At 43.5% G+C, this 15,394-nt stretch overlaps 1 protein-coding gene across 2 annotated transcripts in view; it reads left to right on the forward strand.

Moving 5' to 3' along the window:
• The window catches only part of plxna4 (plexin A4), a 506,120-nt gene that overhangs the window by 347,996 nt on the left and 142,730 nt on the right, over window positions 1–15,394 (forward strand). The window contains exons 5-6 of one of the 2 annotated variants that reach the window (XM_061912248.1): window positions 12,884–12,984; window positions 13,055–13,576. In XM_061912248.1, coding sequence (XP_061768232.1) covers window positions 12,884–12,984; window positions 13,055–13,157 — 204 coding nt within the window. In that variant the 3' untranslated portion in view covers window positions 13,158–13,576. Of the gene's footprint in view, window positions 1–12,883; window positions 12,985–13,054; window positions 13,577–15,394 lie in introns of those variants that run through there. The other variant, XM_061912247.1, reaches the window with a different exon arrangement.

A 15,394-nucleotide genomic window follows, 5' to 3' on the forward strand; every position in this document is an offset into this window, starting at 1 on the left:
CTTTGATCTTAAATGTTGGAAAATGTGAACCGTTTCTACAAAGGTACTGAAGTTGCTAACTACTCTAGCATTGGGAGCCTCACTCCCTTCATCGTTTGTAGAGAGCAGTGTGGATTGTTGTGTCGTAATCTTCAGCTTCCTTTAAGTCACCCCCTTCTGAGCAGAGAAACAGAAAACAAAAATCTGATTGCTATCCAATATGACACATGGATTTGTATATGATTATCCTCAACCATGTTCATTTTCTGGTTGCTTGCCTGATGTTAGCTTCCTTTAAATAACCGTTTTTTTTCTTTTTCAGCAGAGAGCTAAATACACACTGATTGATATCAGATCCAAGAAACTACAAAAGTGCAGGACTGAGGTTCAGAGCTAACCTACTTGAAAACTGAATGGAAAAATTCAATGCAAAGGATATACCTCCAACATTTTTGTCCAACGTTGTGAAATACAAACACGTCAATATTTCTGCAATGATACTGAAGTTGCTAACTACTGTAGCATTGAAAACCTCACTCCATTCATTATTTGTAAGTAATAGTGTGGATTTGTATAGTCTAGTAGTCCTCAGCTTCGCTTAAAGGCCAACTGAAATTAGATGTTCTTATTTAAACGGGGATAGCAGGTCCATTCTATGTGTCATACTTGATCATTTCGTGATATTGTCATATTTTTGCTGAAAGGATTTATTAGAGAACATCGATGATAAAGTTTGCAACTTTTGGTCGCTAATAAAAAAGCTTTGCCTGTACCGGAAGTAGCAGACGATGTGCGCGTGACGTCAACGGTGTGAGGGCTCCTCACATCCTCACATCGTTTATAATGTGAGCCACGAGCAGTAAGAGCAGTTCGGACCGAGAAAGCGATGATTTCCCCATTAATTTGAGCGAGGATGAAAGATTTGTGGATGAGGAGAGTTAGAATGAAGCACTAATAAAAAATAAAACATAAGGCGACGGCTCCAGGCGGCGGCAGTGGGAGAGTTTCAGATGTAATTAGACACATTTACAAGGATAATTCTGGAAAATCCCTTATCTGCTTATTGTGTTAATAGTATTTTAGTGAGATTATAAAGTTATACCTGAAAGTCGGATGGCTGCGGTGAACGCCAGTGTCTCTGAGAGAAGCCGAGGAGCCAAGATCACAGCTGCCTTTTTGAGCTGCAGGATGAGGTTACGTAATCAACTCAAGTCTCCGGTAAGAGCCGACTTCATATCACAATTTTCCCATCCAAAAACTTGCTGGTTGACGTAGAGAAACATGTTCGCTTGACCGCTCTGTGTTAAAGCTTCACAACAAACAAAGAAACACCGGGTGTGATTCGGTGCTAAAGACAGCTGCAATCCACCGCTTTACACCAACAGCATTCTTATTTGACGTCTCCATTATTAATTGAACAAATTGCTAAAGATTCAGCAACACAGATGTCCAAAATACTGTGTAATTGCGTGATGAAAAGAGATGACTTTTAGCCGTAAGTGGTGCTGGGCTAATATGTCCCCTCCAACTAATAACGTCCCAAACACGCGTCATCATAAGCGTCAACATTCCGCGACGTTTTCAACAGGAAACTCTGCGGGAAATTTAAAATTGTAATTTAGTAAACTAAACCGGCCGTATTGGCATGTGTTGCAATGTTAAGATTTCATCATTGATATATAGTGGGGCAAAAAGGTATTCAGTCAGCCACCGATTGTGCAAGTTCTCCAACTTAAAATGATGACAGAGGTCTGTAATTTTCATCATAGGTACACTTCAACTGTGAGAGACAGAATGTGAAAAAAAAATCCAGGAATTCACATCATAGGAATTTTAAATAATTTATTTGTAAATAATGGTGGAAAATAAGTATTTGGTCAACCATTCAAAGCTCTCACTGATGGAAGGAGGTTTTGGCTCAAAATCTCACGATACATGGCCCCATTCATTCTTTCCTTAACACGGATCAATCGTCCTGTCCCCTTAGCAGAAAACCAGCCCCAAAGCATGATGTTTCCACCCCCATGCTTCACAGTAGGTGTGGTGTTCTTGGGATGCAACTCAGTTTTCTTCTTCCTCCAAACACGCCAGGTTGAGTTGATACCAAAAAAGTTCTATTTTGGTTTCATCTGACCACATGACATTCTCGCAATCCTCTGGTGTATCATCCATGTATCCATTTTGGTATAAACTCAACTCGTCGTGTTTGGAGGGAGAATAATACTGAGTTGCAATCCCAAAAACACCACACCTACTGTGAAGCATGGGGGTGGAAACATCATGCTTTGGGGCTGTTTTTCTGCTAAGGGGACAGGACGATTGATCCGTGTTAAGGAAAGAATGAATGGGGCCATGTATCGTGAGATTTTGAGCCAAAACCTCCTTCCATCAGTGAGAGCTTTGAATGGTTGACCAAATACTTATTTTCCACCATAATTTACAAATAAATTCTTTAAAATTCCTACAATGTGAATTCCTGGATTTTTTTCTTCACATTCCGTCTCTCACAGTTGAAGTGTACCTATGATGAAAATTACAGACCTCTGTCATCATTTTAAGTGGGAGAACTTGCACAATCGGTGGCTGACTAAATACTTTTTTGCCCCACTGTATAAACTATCAGACTGCGTGGTCGGTAGTAGTGGGTTTCAGTAGGCCTTAAAATCACCATCCTTTTAGCAGAGATGAATGATTGATTGCAAGATATAAAAGTGCGGAATTGAGGTTCAGAGCTAACATGCTTGACTGTAAAATTTCTATGGAATGTTGTGAAACAAATAGGTCAACATTTCTATAACGGTACTGCAGTTGCTAACAACTCAGCATTGAGAAACCTCACTCTATTTATAATTTGTAATTCTCAGCTTCCTTCAAGTCACCATCCAAAAAGAAAGAGATTAAAGGGGATCATTATCACAATTTCAAAAGGGTTAAAACCAATAAAAATCAGTTCCCAGTGGCTTATTTTATTTTTTGAAGTTTTTTTCAAAATTTTACCCGTTCCGGAAATCCCTAAAAAAAGCTTTAAAATGCCTTATTTTTGCTATCTGCGAAGACACTCTCCATTTTCCTGTGACGTCACATAGCGATGCCAATACAAACAACGTGGCGGTTGCCACAGCAAGATATAGCTACATTAGCTCGGATTCAGACTCGGATTTCAGCGGCTTAAGCGATTCAACAGATTACGCATGTATTGAAACGGATGGTTGGAGTATGGAGGCAGATAGCGAAAACGAAATTGAAGAAGAAACTGAAGCTATTGAGCGAATAGCTATTGACGCTATTCGACCATGTTTGCCTTAGCATCGCTGGTAAAATGCGCAGACCAAACGATCGGAAGTTTTGCATCTTTTGACACTGGATCAACTTAAATCCCTCGATTGGTAAGTGTTTGTTGTCATTAAATGTGGCTGGAGGGAAACGCTGGATGCAAATACAGCTACAAATGTACATACAGCTAGCCTTAATAGCATGTTAGCATCGATTACCTGGCAGTCATGCCGCGACCAAATATGTCTGATTAGCACATAAGTCAACATTATCAACAAAACTCACCTTTGCGTTTTCTTTGACTTTATCGTTGGAAATGCATCTGCAGGATATCCATACATCTCTGTCCCATGTCTGCCTTAGCATCGCCGGTACATAGCATGTTAGCATCGATTAGCATGCCGTGCTAATCGATTGCACATTCCACGTAAATCAACTTGAATCCGTCCCTGATCGTGTTATTACACCCTCCGACAACACACCGACGAGGCATGATGTTTCCAAGATACGGAAAACAGTCGAAAAAAATGGAAAATAACCGAGCTGATTTGACTTGTGTGTGTAATTTGTTTGACAAAATGGCCGATTGACTACCTAGGTTACGTCATGTTCTGACGTCATCTCTCCGAGAGTGATAAATACAAAGGCGTTTATTTCACCAAAATTCACCCATTTAGAGTTCGGAAATCGGTTAAAAAAATATATGTGTTTTTTTTCTGCAACATCCAGGTATATATTGACGCTTACATAGGTCTGGTGATAATGTTCCCCTTTAACAAAAACGATTGAGAGATATCCGATAAGTGACACAACAAAAGTGCAGAACGGCGACTCAGAGATAACATGCTTGATAGTTGAATGTGTAATGCAGTAGAATAAGTGCACTCTATTTACTGTTGATCGTACTAACATGTGAGTGGATGCCTCTCCAAAGACGGTATCTTCTCTTACCTTGGAAACCTCGCTCCATTTGTCGTTTGGGGATGATTTTGGGGATTTTTGTTGTGATTGAAGGTTCCTATTTTCCCAGTGCGGGGCCCTAGAATGACATTACCATGTCGTCGTGCTAGTTTTCTATTCGTTAAGCAGGTAAAAGAGTGGAAGATCAATCAATCAATCAATGTTTACTTATATAGCCCTAAATCACTAGTGTCTCAAAGGGCTGCACAAACCACCACGACATCCTCGGTAGGCCCACATAAGGGCAAGGAAAACTCACACCCTGTGGGACATCGGTGACAATAATGACCCAGTGGGACGTCGGTGACAATGATGACTATGAGAACCTTAGAGAGGAGGAAAGCAATGGATGTCGAGCGGGTCTAACAAGATACTGTGAAAGTTCAATCCACAATGGATCCAACACAGTCGCGAGAGTCCAGTCCAAAGGATCCAACACAGCAGCGAGAGTCCCGTTCACAGCGGAGCCAGCAGGAAACCATCCCAAGCGGAGGCGGATCAGCAGCGCAGAGATGTCCCCAGCCGATACACAGGCAAGCAGTACATGGCCACCGGATCGGACCGGACCCCCTCCACAAGGGAGAGTGGGACATAGAAGAAAAAGAAAAGAAACGGCAGATCAACCGGTCTAAAAAGGGAGTCTATTTAAAGGCTAGAGTATACAAATTAGTTTTAAGGTGAGACTTAAATGCTTCTACTGAGGTGGCATCTCGAACTGTTACCGGGAGGGCATTCCAGAGTACTGGAGCCCGAACGGAAAACGCTCTATAGCCCGCAGACTTTTTTTGGGCTTTGGGAATCACTAACAAGCCGGAGTCCTTTGAACGCAGATTTCTTGCCGGGACATATGGTACAATACAATCGGCAAGATAGGATGGAGCTAGACCGTGTAGTATTTTATACGTAAGTAGTAAAACCTTAAAGTCACATCTTAAGTGCACAGGAAGCCAGTGCAGGTGAGCCAGTACAGGCGTAATGTGATCAAACTTTCTTGTTCTTGTCAAAGGTCTAGCAGCCGCATTTTGTACCAACTGTAATCTTTTAATGCTAGACATGGGGAGACCCGAAAATAATACGTTACAGTAGTCGAGGCGAGACGTAACAAACGCATGGATAATGATCTCAGCGTCTTTAGTGGATATTAGCTTCCTTTATGTCACCACCCTTTGAGCAGAGGGAATAATGAAAACGATTGATTGCTTCCCAATCGTTTTGTCAAGCCTTGACGGTCCAGCAATGGATGGCTTACTCCTGTTGACCTTTTGAGGACCACAAGTGAATACAATATTCCACCTTCAGCAGCTAAGCCACTTCATGATATGAAGGATTGAGCGCCATGTCAGGTGCGACGCCAGCGTGTCACTCGTCGGGACGCAGAACATCAGCCAGAGTAAAAGACGTGCGTTTAATGCGAGCCCGATACTAAGCCGAGGCTGATGGAAGTGCGGCTTGGTGATTAATTCTCATCTCCGCAGCGGGTTGTCCATTATTATACCCATCCATCGCCGTGCATATAAATAATAATTTGCTTTGATTGTAGCTGATCTCCGGCAGTAATGAGCATAACTGTGAGATATGTAATTGGAGACGCGGCGCTACACATACATTACTGGCACAGCAGGGATTATTGTTACATTACATACACACGTACATTCAACTAAATGATCCATCTTTAATTGCACAACGGTTGCCCAGCAGCACCGGCCGCCATAGTAACAAGGAAGCGAGAGATAGGAGAGGTTTGTTGTGCAGACTCAATAACTCCACAGTTGCGTCTTGGTAAATTTACAACACTAAAACAATACAAAAAGAATGCTATTGTAAGTTGATAATACAACCCCCATTTCCATATGAGTTGGGAAATTGTGTTAGATGTAAATATAAACGGAATACAATGATTTGCAAATCATTTTCAACCCATATTCAGTTGAATATGCTACAAAGACAACATATTTGATGTTCAAACTGATAAACATTCTTTTTTTTTTTAAATGATCATTAACTTTAGAATTTGATGTCAGCAACACGTGGCACACAAGTTGGGAAAAGTGGCAATAAATACTGATAAAGTTGAGAAATACTCATCAAACACTTATATCGAACATCCCACAGGTGTGCAGGCTAATTGGCAACAGGTGGGTGCCATGATTGGGTATAAAAGCAGCTTCCATGAAATGCTAAGTAATTCACAAACAAGGATGGGGCGAGGGTCACCAATTTGTAAGCAAATTGTCCAACAGTTTTAGATCAACATTTCTCAACGAGCTATTGCAAGGAATTTAGTGATTTTACCATCTAAGGTCCGTAGAATCATCAACAAGTTCAGAGAATCTGGAGAAATCACTGCACGTAAGCGATGATATTACATACCTTTGACCCCTCAGGCGGTACTGCATCAAAATCCGACATCAGTGTGTAAAGGATATCACCGCATGGGCTCAGGAACACTTCATAAAACCACTGTCAGTGACTACAGTTGGTCGCTACATCTGTAAGTGCAAGTTAAAACTCTACTATGCAAAGCCAAACCCATTTATCAACAAAATCCTGAAACGCCGCCGGCTTGGCTGGGCCCGAGCTCACCTAAATTGGACTGATGCAAAGTCGAAAGGTGTTCTGTGGTCTGACGAGTCCACATTTCAAATTATATTTGGAAACAGAGGACTTGGTGTCCTCCAGAACAAAGAGGTAAATAACCATTCAGATTGTTATAGGTGAAAAGTTCAAAAGCCAGCATCTGTGCTGGTATGGGGGTGTATTAGTGCCCAAGGCATGGGTAACTTACACATTTGTGAAGGCACCATAAATGCTGAAAGGTCCATACAGGTTTTGGAGCAACATATGTTGTCATCCAAGCAACGTTATCATGGACGCCCCTGCTTATTTCAGCAAGACAAGTGTTTCAACAGCGTGGCTTCATAAAAAAAGAGTGCGGGTACTTTCCTGGCCCGCCTGCAGTCCAGATCTGTCTCCCATCGAAAATATGTGGCACATTATGAAGCGTAAAATACGACAACGAAGACCCTGGACTGTTGAACGACTGAAGCTTTATATAAAACAAGAATGGGAAATAATTCCACTTTCAAAGCGTCAACAATTAGTTTCCTCAGTTCCCAAACGTTTTATTGATTGTTGTTAAAAGAAAAGGTGATGTAACACAGTGGTGAACATGCCCTTTCCCAACTACTTTGGCATGTGTTGCAGCCATGAAATTCTAAGTTAATTAATATTTGCAAAAAGAAATTAAGTTTATGAGTTTGAACATCAAATATCTTGTCTTTTTAGTGCACTCAACTGAATATGGGTTGAAAATGATTTGTAAATCACTGTATTCCGTTTATATTTACATCTGACACAATTTCCCAACTCACGTGGAAACAGGGTTTGTAGAAGAAAAGACCAACGGTGTGCTCATTGGAGGACATTTAGATGCTAACTGGCTGTCCAGCTTTGCACAAGTGAACACCCTGCAGGACATTTTACATGCAAACACATACAGTATATCCATTTTCCATCCATTTTCTACCGCTTATTCCCTTTTCGGGGTCGCGGGGGGCGCTGGCGCCTATCTCAGCTAAAATTGGCCGGAAGGCGGCGTACACCCTGGACAAGTCGCCACCCCATTGCAGGGCCAACACAAATAGACAGACAACATTCACACAATCAACCTATCCCCAGGTGCATGTCTTTGGAAGTGGGAGGAAGCCGGAGTACCCGGAGGGAACCCACGCATTCACGGGGAGAACATGCAAACTCCACACAGAAAGATCCCGAGCTTGGGATTGAACCCAGGACTGCAGCACCTTCATATTGTGAGGCAGACGCACTAACCCCTCTGCCACCGTGAAGCCCACATACAGTATAATCGCATATGTATTTTTTGATAATATTGGAGTTATATCTTATATCGAATTGCACACCACGAAATAATAAGTGAGGGATTTATAGGCGCCACGCACCGCCGTCTGTTGTGATGGCGTCGAGGGCACAGTGGTGACAAGGGGCTCACTGGCCCGTTCAGCTCGTTTGTTTTCTGTATTTTTGATAAGAAGTGTAGACTGAACAATATCAGGGCTCATGTGACCTTGAGTGGCCCCATCCTCGACCCGACCAAGTGTTAAATGGTAAAGATATGACACCATTGTTCTGTCTAGCTGCTCTCCGCGTAACTAAACAATGGCCTTCACATGAAACTCTCGTGTGTAAAGCGCATCAGGTTGTTTTTCTTCTTTATGTAATGCAAATAGGCCTCGGCACAGCAGGGATGCTGGGAGCCCAAAACACACCAGTTGCTTGCTCTTCTGGCGCTCCCATTGTTTCTGGTGTGTAATAACATGCAGCATTCTACTCCACTTTGACAAGAAGTCACACACACACACACACACACACACACACACACAAGTCTATAACGGTGCAGTGTAGTTCCTGCTGTCAGGTGTCATCCGTGACAGCATGTGTGAATCCCTCCTTTTTTTTTTCCAACCTTGAAATTTGGGTTGCAGAGCAAGCGAGCGAGTGAGCAAGCATTGATCTTGTGTGCTTTTAAGGAAGAGATACGGTTGGCGAGTTGCAGGCTGTGCTTTGGAGATAGCACGATAGAGACGTTCTGGCACTAGCATGTCTGATCTCGTTACTTGCAGTTGTGCCATACCTACCACGGATGACTTCCTTGTTATACCTTGCATTCTTTTTTTACGTTACTTTTTACAGGAGACAAAAACGAAATCCAAGTGCTTTGGTATTACGTAAAACATGTTGTTAACACCACCGACCAGTAGAGTGCATTGTCTTGGACAATGGCGGGCCGTGCGTTTCCCACCTAGGCCTTCAGTGATGTCCGACTTCAATGGATACCTCTCAAAATACCATAATCTATGTACCCACATGACCATTGTAGGAGAAATGCTATACTGAAACACCTTACCGTACTACTGGGCATTGAATCACCACTAACAGTGTATATAACGGGTTATTTTCTGGCTCATTTAAAAATCAATAAACCCGCATCAGCACTTAAAACATATCTTATGTGGTACTGTCGAAATAAAAAATGCAAAAAACATATTAAATGTGAAAATATAAAGGAATGAAATATCTGAACTCACAATTGGTAGAACCCATTCGTGCTTCCGGGGTTGGCTGACATCGTCTCACAAGATGAAGTTTCTCTTTAAATGTCCTTCTTGAAAATGACCTGGCAAATATATGTGTTGTCTTGTCTAATCATAAAAGATGCAGACGAGGCGTCTTGGCTGAATTCTTAAAGTTTACTCCACAAGGTGCTCATCAAAAACATCCCGCTTCCGGAATGTCTAAACACGGCTACTGTGCATGCTTTGCACTACTGTGGCATGCTAGGTAATGGAGTTCTTGTGTTACCGAGCTCATAACATCACTATATATATCTGCCTCAGGCCATCTAGAAGGCATAACTGACAACAACTCGTGATCTGATTGGGTACCGTGAATATACTTGCCAACCCTCCCAGATTTTCTGGGAGATTCCCGGAATTCAGCGCCTCTCCCAAAACTCTCCCGAAATTCATGCCCCTCCCCCCTTCAGTTCAAACATGCACAGTTCGAATCTTGAAAAGGAGGATTGCAGGCAGATCTGACGGCATTTAAAGTCCTTTTTAAAAACGACTGCTAATCCTCCTCCTTTTCGGCCGGACGACCGCGGATAATTAAATTAGGAACACTCCGAAGGCGGAAGTTCATTAAGAGGGGCAGACTCACCGGCTCTCAGCCATGTTTCCGTCACACAGAGGAAGTCAAGTCCGCGGGAAGTGAAGAAATCCTTCAGGATAAACGTTTTGTTTGTCAAAGATCTCGCGTTCACAAGACCGAACCTGGCGGGGGCCAGCACGTCCAAGGGCGCAGCTAATCCAGGTGGGGCCTGACACACAGCCCGCAGGTGGCGGGGGAGAGGAGCCATGAGGCGGGAAAGGAAGGCAGGAATCTGGCCAGGTGAAAAAGCTGACTGGGACGTCGAAAAACCAATGTCGAAGTTGATCATATCAGTGGGAGAGGGGCAAAGATCCAACAGTGTTTGGCGGTCATACACAAGCAGTGAGCTGACAGAGACGAAAATAGATGCAAACAACACAAAAACGAACAGAGCTGACAGCGAGAGACGGCAGGGCAAAGCACATACTGGCGCCATCTCCTGGAAACTCAGAAGTGACGTTACTCAAATAGTGAAAGGTAAGTGTTGTTGTTTTTTTAGAAAACAGCAAGCATAGTACAGTTAGTAGAACAACTGTGTTTTTATTACTGTGTATTTGATAGGTGCCGTCTGAAATTCAACTATTTCTTTTATTTATATATATAATAAAATAGATATATATAGCTAGAATTCACTGAAAGTTAAGTATTTCATACATATATAACTATATATATACTCTAGCCTTCAAATAGACTCTTGGGATGGTTTCCTGCTGGCTCCGCTGTGAACGGGACTCTCGCTGCTGTGTTGGATCCGCTTTGGACTGGACTCTCGCGACTGTGTTGGATCCATTATGGATTGAACTTTCACAGTATCATGTTAGACCCGCTCGACATCCATTGCTTTCCTCCTCTCCAAGGTTCTCATAGTCATTATTGTCACCGACGTCCCACTGGGTCATTATTGTCACCGATGTCCCACTGGGTGTGAGTTTTCCTTGCCCTTATGTGGGCCTACCGAGGATGTCGTGGTGGTTTGTGCAGCCCTTTGAGACACTAGTGATTTAGGGCTATATAAGTAAACATTGATTGATTGATTGATATATATATATATATATATATATATATATATATATATATATATATATATATATATATATATATATATATATATATATATATATGTATATACGTATATTTATATGTATATATAAATGATAAATGGGTTGTACTTGTATAGCGCTTTTCTACCTTCAAGGTACTCAAAGCGCTTTGACACTACTTCCACATTTACCCATTCACACACACATTCACACACTGATGGAGGGAGCTGCCATGCAAGGCGCCAACCAGCACCCATCAGGAGCAAGGGTGAAGTGTCTTGCTCAGGACACAACGGACGTGACGAGGTTGGTTCTAGGTGGGATTTGAACCAGTGACCCTCGGGTTGCGCACGGCCACTCTCCCACTGCGCCACGCCGTCCCATGAAATATGAAATATGAAATATATATATGAAATACTCGAGTTGGTGAATTGGCTGTAAATATACACCCCTCTCCTCTTAACTACACCCCCAAACCACGCCTCCGTCCCACCCCCGACCACACTCCCCAACCCCCAACCCTCACCTCCCGAAATCGGAGGTCCCAAGGTTGGCAAGTATGATCGTGACTGTCTGTCAACTGTATGTGCCCGTTCACAGTGCACAGACGCCAGCCTTCTTAATTCTGAAGGCTTCGAGCAGATTTGGTACAGCATGGGAACACAAGCCAGCTGAATTCTGATTGGATAAAAACTCTATAACCGAAAAATAACAGCGCTGGAAGGAGCATAATATGAAAATGAAGAGAACACTTTTAGATATTTAGGGAAAGTAAATAAAAAATGTTTTTATCTTTAATTATGATAATGATTTCTGGTTATGTTAGGCCAGCAGAGAAGGCTTTGCTGGCCCTGAGGGCACACCACTGGTGTGGGAATATACCTTTTTGTGAAGAAAGTTGGGCTTTTACAAGTGTGAGGATTTTTTGGAAGTTTAAAGCTCCAATGTTTCAGTATTTTTTGAACAATTTTCAATAGGTCCAAAGTGGGTTGACCAAAATGTAATTATTCTATGCCATGTAAATGCTAATGAGCTGTGTTTGACCATGCTTGTCCCCAAGAAGCGCCATTGTACATTTTATCCACTCTGTAACTTTGCATGTGTCGAATGTAGTTGATACCATTTTTCACATCCAACAACATAACATAAACGAGTGGGACAGGAGAACACAAACGTTAGCAACACTTGCACAGCTATGTGAGCTACATTCTGAATTTGGGAGATGGGGTATAGGGGTGTGGTGTTAGCAGGGGGTGTGTATTGTAGCGTCCCGGAAGAGTTAGTGCTGCAAGGGGGGTCTGGGTATTTTTTCTGTTGTGTTTGTTGTGTTACGGTGCTTGTGTGGTCATTCTTGTTTGGTGTGGCTTCACAGTGTGGTGCATTTTTGTAACAGCGTTAATGTTGTTTATACGGCCACCCACAGTTTGACCTGTAGGGCTGTTGATCAAGTATGCCTTGCATTCACTTATGTGTGTGTAAAAGCCGCATTTATAATGTGACTGGGCCGGCACGCTGTGTGTATGGAGGGAAAACAGATGTGATGACAGTTTGTAGAGGACGCTAAAGGCAGAGCCTTTATGGCACACCCCCAATATTGTTGTCCGGGTGGAAATCGGGAGAAATTCGGGACAACGGTTGTCCCGGGAGATTTTCGGGAGGGGCACTGAAAATCGGAAGTCTCCCGGGAAAATCAGGAGGGTTGGCAAGTATGGCTGATCATACTCTCGCATTTTAACTGCCAGCTGAAGTAAAAACATGATCGCAACTGAAAGGTAGATGGAAAATTGTCATTTTATGATGTCTAGCAAAGCCTGAACTTCAAAAGTGGAGCAAACACGTGATGGAGATAATGGATTTTTGCCACGTTTGGACCTTCAACTCTTGGTTTTGGTGCTTCTCCACAGCTTTCAAGGATGCCTGTGGAGGCGTGTGGTCAGTACTCCACCTGCAGCGAATGCCTGGGATCGGGAGACCCTCACTGCGGCTGGTGTGTCCTGCACAACACGTAAGTAACGAGACGTTGCTCTGACGCTCCCATTAAAGCCAATTTGTACGCTAAGCTGTTCACTTTCCAGCCTATCCTCCAATCCACTTGAAGCGCATCCGTCCATCCCTCGCCGTCTTTCCATCCGTGGCAAGCGCACAAATTTGCACTCCCCGCCAGCTGTCAAACTCTAAGATGGGAGTCGAGATGGTGTCTGGCGCGCAAGAGGAGGGGGGGGAGCGCTTGATTTCCCACTCGGCTGTAAATTGAAAATGGCTTTCTCGTGTCAGTGCGAGCCCTCTTGGGTATGGCATGTGCGCCGGGCGGAATGTAGTAGCCCCGCATTTAGCACCTTCATCCCTGCTGACGCCGAGCTGAGAGGACGCAGAGAGGGCAGGGATGCGGCTGAAGGGAGCATATTGACCGAAAAACTGGAAAGGTGCGAGGCAAAAGGGAGGATGGGGTCAGGAGAGAGAGGCGTGTGAATGGACCGCCGGACTGTGTTCTTACTCTATTTTGGCAGGCAATAACAAACAACATTTAGATAATTACAATATTTTCATAACACACCACAATAAAGCTTTGTAAAGTTTACACAAACGTGTCTATTTTTAAAGGCCTACAGAAATGAGATTTTCTTATTTAGACGGGGATTGCAGCTCCATTCTATGTGTCATACTTGATCATTTCGCGATATCGCCATATTTTTGCTGAAAGGATTTAGTAGAGAACATCGACTTGCCTTTACCGGAAGTCGCAGACGATGATGTCACAAGAGTGAGGGCTCCTCACGTCCTCACATTGTTTTTAATAGGAGCCTCCAGCAGCAAGAGCTATTCGGACCGAGAAAACGACAATTTCCCCATTAATTTGAGTGAGGATGAAAGATTCTTGGATGATGATATTGACAGCAAAGGACTAGGAAAAAAAAAAGGCGATTGCATTGGGACGGATTCAGATGTTTTTAGAGACGTTTACTAGGATAATTCTGGGAAATCCCTTATCTTTCTATTGTGTTTCTAGTGTTTTAGTGAGATTAAATAGTACCTGATAGTCGGAGGGGTGTGTCCACGGGTGTCTTGACGCCAGTCTCTGAGGGAAGTCGACGGCAGCTGCATGGACGGCGCAAGCTCAGATTATCTCCGGTAAGAGGCGACTTTTTACCACAATTTTCTCACCGAAACCTGCCGGTTGACAAGTGGTCGGGAACCATGTTCGCTTGACCACTCTGATCCATAGAAAAGCTTCACCTTCGGGAATTTTAAACAAGGAAACACCATGTTTGTGTGGCTAAAAGCTAAAGCTACCCACCTCCATCTTTCTACTTTGACTTCTCCGTTATTAATTGAACAAATTGCAAAAGATTCAGCAACACAGATATCCAGAATACTGTGTAATTGCGCGATGAAAAGAGACAACTTTTAGCCACAAATGGTGCTGCGCTAATATCAATCAATGTTTATTTATATAGCCCCAAATCACAAATGTCTCAAAGGACTGCAAAAATCATTACGACTACAACATCCTCGGAAGAACCCACAAAAGGGCAAGGAAAACTCACACCCAGTGGGCAGGGAGGATTCACATCCAGTGGGACGCCAGTGACAATGCTGATTATGAGAAACCTTGGAGAGGACCTCAGATGTGGGCAACCCCCCCCCCCGTCTAGGGGACCGAAAGCAATGGATGTCGAGCGGGTCTAACATGATACTGTGAAAGTTCAATCCATAGTGGCTCCAACACAGCCGCAAGAGTTCAGTTCAAGCGGATCCAAGACAGCAGCGAGAGTCCCGTCCACAGGAAACCATCTCAAGCGGAGGCGGATCAGCAGCGTAGAGACGTCCCCAACCGATACAGGCGAGCGGTCCATCCTGGGTCCCGACGAGCGGTCCATCCTGGGTCTCGACTCTGGACAGCCAGTACTTCATCCATGGTCATCGGACCGGACCCCCTCCACAAGGGAGGGGGGGACATAGGAGAAAGAAAAGAAGTGGCAGATCAACTGGTCTAAAAAGGAGGTCTATTTAAAGGCTAGAGTATACAGATGAGTTTTAAGGTGAGACTTAAATGCTTCTACTGAGGTAGCATCTCGAACTGTTACCGGAAGGGCATTCCAGAGTACTGGAGCCCGAACGGAAAACGCTCTATAGCCCGCAGACTTTTTTTGGGCTCTAGGAACCACTAATAAGCCGGAGTCTTTTGAAGGCAGATTTCTTGCCGGGACATACGGTACAATACAATCGGCAAGATAGACTGGAGGTAGACCGTGTAGTATTTTATACGTAAGTAGTAAAACCTTAAAGTCACATCTTAAGTGCACAGGAAGCCAGTGCAGGTGAGCCAGTACAGGCGTAATGTGATCAAACTTTCTTGTTCTTGTCAAAAGTCTAGCAGCCGCATTTTGTACCAACTGTAAACTTTTAATGCTAGA

Source organism: Nerophis ophidion, linkage group LG10 (assembly GCF_033978795.1).
Source record: "Nerophis ophidion isolate RoL-2023_Sa linkage group LG10, RoL_Noph_v1.0, whole genome shotgun sequence".
Classification (NCBI taxonomy): domain Eukaryota; kingdom Metazoa; phylum Chordata; class Actinopteri; order Syngnathiformes; family Syngnathidae; genus Nerophis; species Nerophis ophidion.